This window comes from Ostrinia nubilalis, chromosome 5 (assembly GCF_963855985.1).
Source record: "Ostrinia nubilalis chromosome 5, ilOstNubi1.1, whole genome shotgun sequence".
In the NCBI taxonomy this organism is placed as follows: domain Eukaryota; kingdom Metazoa; phylum Arthropoda; class Insecta; order Lepidoptera; family Crambidae; genus Ostrinia; species Ostrinia nubilalis.
In genome coordinates, this window is record NC_087092.1 from 2,003,930 (window position 1) to 2,011,586 (window position 7,657).

The window sequence follows — 7,657 nt, forward strand, 5'->3', positions numbered from 1 at the left end:
TGTGGAAATCCTTGGTGGACGTCTTTCGGCTGAGCTGAAGGGCTGTAGCACTATACCTCCTCCATCCAATTTCCTCAAAGAAAATTAATTAAAACGCATTTTAATACTTCATTGCTCCTGATGGTATGGTATAACAGAACGCATTGTCATTAATGTCAAATTTGAACTCGATTGGATTTTTGACAGATCGCAATTTTTTGGTGCAAATTACACAATTTTTTGTGTGGAATAATTGGAAATAATGTCCTAAAACTAGTTGGCTGGATTATTTATAAACAGCAAGAAATGAACTGTAAAATTTGCTGTTAATAAATTGATTGACTTGAAGGAAAATGGATTTCTTTTCGGAGATAATCGGGGAGACCGTGATACTGGGAATAGATTCCCTCATACTTGGTTTCTGCGTGAGACAGCTGAGCAAATGTAAACACATACTAAACGCGCTACAAGTAAGCTACTCATTTTTTAAAGCAATATGTTTCAATACTTTTGTTGAGTACGAAAAAACACGTTTTCTATAATGCTAACTAATTTATTTTTCTAATTAGACAGCTCCTGTACTGGATATAGACAACACCCTAAACAAGGAAATAAATAAATACCCCAACAATACAATCCCTTATGTAGTGATCAGAGGGCTTGTCAAGCCTCTGGGCACTCCTATCACCAGCAACTACAACAATAATGTTACTGGAGTGGTGCAAAGGTAAGCTGATATTTTATTGAATAACTTTTATTTAATAAGTACTCTTACAGTCATTCAACTAAAAATTATTGAAGTATGTACCTACATTTTGAATTTTTTAATAATATCCAAATTCAAATGGTAAAGGCCTCAATATGAAATTACCTCCATTCTCCTCTAATGAAAGACCAACCCAGAGAAGGCCTTGTAGTCTGGACCTACGTTAAAACTGATGTTAACTTGATTTCAGGTTAACAATAAAAGAGCATGTTATAGCTCGGACGTCAGCCGGCTTCTGGTCGGATCAGACCCGCACCATACATGAGGTCTGCAACTCCACGCCTTTCGTCCTGAACAATGGGAAATACAGCATCGAGGTGGTGGATGCACTTGCCGCAGAGTTACTTGGTATGAATGTAAAAGGGCTTTTTGTCTCTATTGTGTAATGTTTCTAGTTCTCATATTGGAAATTCGTTAAATTTTCCATACAAAACCGCAATGTCATACTTTAACACCTAATATAATAAAATTATCTCTTTTGTCTATTTAGATATGGATGTTATATCAGACAAGTTTGAGCCTATGTCCCCTGGAGTCATCGACCACGTGTGGGGCTTCTTCTCTGGAGTCCGGCAGCGGGGGCTGCAGACCATGGAGGAGATGCTCCGGGATGGCTCCTACATTTCTGCCATCGGAGAGCTGAGCAGAAGCAAGACTGGTGCTCTGAAGATACAACCACCGAAAGATGGCCTCCCATTGTACTTGACTACAGCTACTAAATCCAGTTTACTAAAAAGACTGGCCAGTTCCAGGGATTTTCTAAGGTTAGAATCAGTTTTTTAACAATCTATTTACCATCTAATCTCTTTACAATCAATGTGTAGAAACAAGATGATAAAACAAACAGAAACAGAACTGTAATAAAATGGCATAATACAAACAATTTTCAAACGTAACTTCTTTAATTATTTAACGCTTTATTTTAATTATTTGAAATGCTACATACTTTCAACCAATCAGTTATTCCATAGAATATTATCGATATCGATAGCGTCGGTCGTAAAAGCTCAACATTGACTTCCCAAAGACAAGAGATGCGATGTCCATGCCACGAATTACGAATTAAAAAAAAAGATGACAAGCTGTCACTTACTGTCACCACTTTGATTGCTGCTATCAGTGGCATTTTTGTTTTCGTGTTGCAAAATAATTGTTTTTTTACTAAAATAACTGTGTAGAAGTGTAATAAACTTATTAGAATATTGTCAAAATTTAATTGGATTAAATAACCAGAGAATAACACATTAAATTATACGTTACTTCCATGGAGTAATCGTTAAATTGGTGCTTTATTTACATTATTGTCAGATTCTATTGACGTAGTTTCTTTTCAGTCTGAAGATTTCATCGAGTTTTCAACACGAAAAGGCATACGCAAAATATTGTTTAATGATTTGTACGTACAAGTCGATTTGTACGACAATTGATATGTACGTAATTTCATCAACAACTTTTTTGTAAATGGACAGGCCTTTATTTTTTGAAAGACTTCATTTATGCCTCAATGCAATACATATTGGCAAAATAGACAACAATAGCAAAACTCACAAATTATTACAGTTCCTTGCAATTGGCACACAAACACATTTATGTCCATGACTAATAATTGAAAAACAAGTACATATTTAAGTAGAACTTGTCATAATTTATTCCTCATGGGATTAGAACTTGGTACCAGTGCCTTTGGGATTTGAACCACTGGCCTGGCAGCTTTATTTATTTTTGCTTTCAATAATATTGATCTAAAACTGCTTATTATTATTTTTAGCCTGTTATGATGAAAGAACCACAGATGGATTCATCGGAAACTGAATCTGAAACTGAACAAAAAGATGTAAAACCAAAACTGGCACCAAAAAATAAACTTTCCATAAAACAGAAAAAATTTCTTGTAAATGTCTACAATTACTTAGAAAAAACCTGCCCTACATACCCTTCTAAAATGGAACTTTACCAAATAACTTCAAATATTATGCAGGTTTCTGTGGGAAAAGTAAGATCTACTATAAAAAGTTTTAAAGAAACACAAGAAATGCAGCGAGAGGTACCAAAACACTTTAAAGAATTCTACATTTTAAAAATTGATTGCAGAGCAGTCTTTCTCAGAGATATTTTCTTTTTTCAACTCCTAGTGCCCAAGGTTTCCAAAAACCTGTCAAATTTCTTAGTTTTACATAAAGATCTGCCTGTAACCTTACCAAGTTGATGTAAAATTTTATAGGTGTAAAACTGTTCAGTCTTTGTTTTAGCTTGATCTGTTGCACGAATCGCTGGGCATGGGCACTTTAACAACCGATAAAACCATAAAATGGAAAGTACCAAAAATGATGTCTGTTAAGGATCAAAGATATATTGTAAATATCTACAGATATTTTGAAAAAAACTGTCTTACATACCCATACAAAATGGAGCTGTATCAAATAACTTCAGAAATTGCAGAGGTCTCTGTAGGAACAATACGTCTAATTATGAGAAACTATAGACAAAGACAAGAAATGCCAGATCCAGAGGTATACAAATAAAATGTTTTTTTTTTAAATACAAACTTTCAAACAGTTTTAAATACTTTTTTAAATGTAATAATGCTACAGTCTTACAAAAATTAGGTACTTGTGTTTATAAATGCCATTGTAATGGGTCTGTTCACCAACAGTTATATTTCGATTTAAACTTAATTTAGATTGTTTTAATGACTATTATAATGTCATCTAAACGTACGACTTTCCTAATTTTATGCACTACTAGCTGACCCGGCGAACTTTGTTCCGCCTTAATGGCAATAAATAAGCAGACTTTTTTTTTTAATTTCGAACGGGATAAAAAGTATCCTATGTCCTTCTCCTGGCTCTAAACTACCTCCCTGACAATTTTCAGCTAAATCGGTTCAGCCGTTCTTGAGTTATAAGTGGTGTAACTAACACGACTTTCTTTTATATAAATAGATAAGATTAGTACTTGTAACCGTGTATTTATAACCTATAATCTTTTTCCAGAGTCCTCCTGGTGGTGTTCGGGTCGGTGGCGGCGGTGGCGTCGTGCCGGATCGCATACAAGTACCTGAGGCGGCGGCGGCGGCGCGAGGCGGAGGACAGCATCAAGAAGCAGCTCGCACTCGGCAGGAGGGAGCGCCGCGCGCACGCAAGAGAAAAGAATCTCACTGAGGTGCAACTGTGCGTCGTGTGCACAGAGAATCCCAAAGAGGTGAGCGGTCTGTTCTAGTTCTAGACCAAGGCTGCTCAAACTTTTGAAGAGTCGGGCAAAAGGGTGGATTCAGTCGTTAACGACAGGCCACTTACATTTCCTATTTCATTTCCTCTCAGGATAAGCGCAATAAAAACTCTCAAAATGTTTCTCGAGCCTGGGGTTGAGCAGCCTTGTTCTAGACCATAAAGCATACTTTTGGGCAGTATCTTTAATCTGTTACATGGGAATAAACTTACTGCAATAGGACAAGCTATGATATTTTTTTTAAAGATTATTAGCAATTTGTATAATACAAATTGTATTGCACAAATCACTAATTGTCCCGTTAGCCCTTTGTTTTAAGCTAAATAAGCTTGTGTTACGAGTGAGCTCACCACAATAGTCGAGCGGAGGCGGGATTCGAACCCGCGTTCCTCGGATCTCGAGTCGGCCACTCCGACCCCTTCACAGTTCGGCTATCGTGGCTTTAATGAAAAATACCCTGTTTATAACTTGTTTGTTTTTTTTACTTTCAGATAATTTTGCTTCCCTGTGGTCATGTGTGCCTCTGTGAGGACTGCTCCGACAACATCAACGACAACTGCCCCATCTGCCGCGAGAGGATAGAGTCGCGCGCGCCTGCGTTCATCACCTGAGCTCCTCAGTACAGGCTTATTTACTGTCCAAAGGATTCACATTAGATAGGCAACTGAATTCAAAGCAGTAGAGCAACTAAGTGGTGATTGAAAAATTAATTATGTGATAAAAAAATTGATGTTTACTTGCTATCTAATTTGAAACCTCTTGATAAGAATTGTACATCTTTTAGTTAGTAATTAATTAGTCATAAAAAATAAAAGAAAGTATGTGATTAATCTAAAGATTTTATTTATCAAAAACCTATCTGCAATGAGCCCATTTTCCCACAAGCCCCAGCACATGAGTTTTCCTCTTCTTGCTCATTGAATAAAACTTCTCCATCTTCATCATCAGAATTAACTGAAACATCACCATTACCATTTTCTGTTTTATGATCATTACTTGTGTCATTTAACCCATATTCCTCAAGTATTGAATTTATTTTAGTTTTACTTTTTTCATCATCATTGCTTTGATTACTTTTACATTTTCCTGAGCAACATTTCTTATTACTACATTTATCTTCGTTATTTACAATTTCATCATTGCCTGTCCTGCAGGACTTAGATTTTGATAACTTATTGCTAATAACTTCATTTGTGCTATCATTTAAATCTACAATAGCCTTTTCTAAAGCTGTTTTCTCCTGTTTTTGTCTCACGTTATACTCTGCCAACATTTTCTTTGCTTTAGAACTTTTGCCGACACCAAGCCTTGGTAAGCCTTTGTTAAGCCCTTCCAGCAAAACACAAGCCTTGCAGACCTCTTGCGATGAAACAAATTTGCACCTTACACATATACCTTGTTTTGGTAAAGTCACTTCTTCTTTGACAGCCATTGTTTCTCCTAGAACAAGATATTCAATGTTATAGATGACCCACGCTGAACTGTCCCACCAAACTCAATGACAGGGGGGCGCTACCATCGTTCAACTATATGGTTTCCAACATGGCAAAAATCTGAACCAGCGATCCGGTATTGACGGTGGCGCCCCACTGTCAATGTCATCGACAGGACAGTCCAGTATTTTGGAACTATATGAATGGTTTTCTAAAATAGTTTCAATATTATTTAGTTAGTGTTATTTACCTGAGTAAATTATATCCATTATACAAGAGGGTCTTATTTTTTCCATGTCTTTTAGTAAAGCCCTTGCATGCCCTCTATAGGCATTAGGGGCAAACACACACTCAGTGGAGAAATACACCAGTTTCTTGTAATGGGCGTACATTACAATCTCCTTCTCATAAGTATACTTTAGTGGTTTCACTCTTGGTATTGTGCCTTCACTGCCCTAGAAAAATACACATTAAAAATGCAAATCAGTCAGTCTATCTATCAGTGTGTATGTATAGTATTTGTAGTAATTAACAAACTTACCGTTGTAATCGCTGTGCACCTCTTCAACCTGGCTATGTCCCCCCTAAGTACATTCATAAGTACTGTTTCTGCAATATCATCAGCATTGTGACCAGTTGCTATGCACTTAACATTTAGTAATGCAGCTCCTCTATCCAAGGCTTGCCTTCTAAACACACCACAAAATGTGCAGTTATTCTTTCTTCCTATTTGTGCTACTATTTCATCCATGGTCCATCCATACAGATCTTTGTACGAGAGAATTTTTAGGGGCATTTCATAATCATCTCTATTTTGTTTTACTGTTTCGAGACTGTCGTCGCGGTAGCCCGTGATGCCTTCATCGATAGAAAGAAGCATAAGATTTAGCCCATAGTCGTATCGTTGGTTTAGGGTTTTCATCACATGGGCCAGGACTGTGGAGTCTTTTCCACCGGAAGCAGCGATTGCAACAGAATCTCCTTTATTGAATAGTTCACCTTTTGTGATCGTAAAATGGATTTCTGTTTCGAAAACCCAGTAAAAGCATTCCTTACAAAGAGCATCGCCTGTCTTCGGTCTCTGGAATGTAATTTATTTATTTATTTATTTATTTAAAGGCACAACCACAGTATATCAGTTTATACCAAAGTTGTGGTACTTGTGGTGTATAATAAAAAGTAAATAGCAAAATATAACCTTCAAAACTGCGTTTCTACCACAGCCAGTTCTACACGTTACTGGCATCGTAACGTTGTGTAATTTGTGTTGATAAATATTACACGACTGACTCGTTATAATAATATGTAAACAATATTATTTTTTAAGTTAAAAGTTCAACAAATAAAACAAATACAAAAAATAGCTGATGGACACGTTTTGAGTTTTTTGTTTTTGACAATTAATCAAATCAGCTGATAATCGACAGTTCCGTTCCGTTTCACCCGAGTCTCGTAACATTAATGACAATTTTAATTTCGTAATCGCTTCACGGAGCAGCGAAGTGACTACACACAAAATAAAAAACAGGAGAAAGAAGCGATTTCCAAGTGTTTTCAACCGACTTCAAAAAATGGAGGAGGTTCTCAATTCGACCCGTATGTTTTTTTTTTTTTTCTATGTTTGTTACGCGATAACTCCGCCAATGAGGATCAGTACTGTTGTAGAAAATTCAATAAAACTAGTATCTACGTTAATCTTTAAGACATAAGAAAGATACATCTTTTTGAATTATCCAAATCGGACCATTACTTACGAAGATATTAAGTAATAAACATAGGCCGTTTTTGCCGCTAAAAGTCAACGTACGCAGGGCCGCGTGACGTCACTATATCCGAATCGAGCGCAGCCGGCGTACTATTGGGATGGAAAATATTTTTTTCCAGCTAAACTATCAGTTTTAGAAAAAAACTTTTAATAACATTTATTCATCAAAATAAAGTAACCTATCGACCAGTAATTTTTTAAAATAAAAATTGTGAAAAATAAGTATCGCTATGTCCAAAAACCACATTTTTATAGGATTCGATGGAATGCGGAGACGCGGTTGGGATGAGTGTAACTTTATGATTGTTTGTATTGAACATAATAATAATACATAATATGAGTGCTAATGCCCAGTTTCTGGCCTAGAGGGGGGGGGGGGGATAAGTCATACCCAGCTTATAGTCTGGGGGGGAGGGGCAAGCCTTACCCAGCTTCTGGCCTTGGTAAGAGGGGGGGGGAGAGGCAAGTCATACCCAGTTTCTGGCC

At 36.7% G+C, this 7,657-nt stretch overlaps 2 protein-coding genes across 2 annotated transcripts; one reads left to right on the plus strand and one right to left on the minus strand.

The window, feature by feature from the left end:
• The first annotated feature begins 163 nt into the window (after positions 1–163).
• On the plus strand, positions 164–4,803 carry LOC135071650 (mitochondrial E3 ubiquitin protein ligase 1). Its single transcript, XM_063965413.1, has 6 exons — positions 164–449; positions 549–706; positions 936–1,093; positions 1,236–1,509; positions 3,739–3,946; positions 4,465–4,803. The coding sequence occupies exons 1-6, from the start codon at positions 333–335 to the stop codon at positions 4,582–4,584; spliced, it is 1,035 nt and encodes a 344-aa protein (XP_063821483.1). The 5' UTR covers positions 164–332; the 3' UTR covers positions 4,585–4,803.
• Positions 4,795–6,794, minus strand: LOC135071649 (cytoplasmic tRNA 2-thiolation protein 1). The gene is made up of 4 exons (XM_063965412.1): positions 6,605–6,794; positions 5,948–6,487; positions 5,657–5,861; positions 4,795–5,413 (listed from the first exon to the last, which is right to left on the minus strand). The coding sequence occupies exons 1-4, from the start codon at positions 6,650–6,652 to the stop codon at positions 4,821–4,823; spliced, it is 1,386 nt and encodes a 461-aa protein (XP_063821482.1). The 5' UTR covers positions 6,653–6,794; the 3' UTR covers positions 4,795–4,820.
• Between the last annotated feature and the right edge of the window lie 863 nt (positions 6,795–7,657).

Excerpts from the sequence above, each read along its gene's own strand:
- LOC135071650 (XM_063965413.1), top strand. The coding sequence starts at position 333 with ATGGATTTCTTTTCGGAGATAATCGGGGAGACCGTGATACTGGGAATA. Across the intron at positions 1,094-1,235 it reads ACTTGCCGCAGAGTTACTTG|ATATGGATGTTATATCAGAC; the intron begins GTATGAATGTAA and ends TTGTCTATTTAG. Across the intron at positions 3,947-4,464 it reads GCACAGAGAATCCCAAAGAG|ATAATTTTGCTTCCCTGTGG; the intron begins GTGAGCGGTCTG and ends TTTTACTTTCAG.
- LOC135071649 (XM_063965412.1), bottom strand. The coding sequence starts at position 6,652 with ATGCCAGTAACGTGTAGAACTGGCTGTGGTAGAAACGCAGTTTTGAAG. Across the intron at positions 5,862-5,947 it reads GGTGCACAGCGATTACAACG|GGCAGTGAAGGCACAATACC; the intron begins GTAAGTTTGTTA and ends GTATTTTTCTAG. Across the intron at positions 5,414-5,656 it reads AATGGATATAATTTACTCAG|GAGAAACAATGGCTGTCAAA; the intron begins GTAAATAACACT and ends ATCTTGTTCTAG.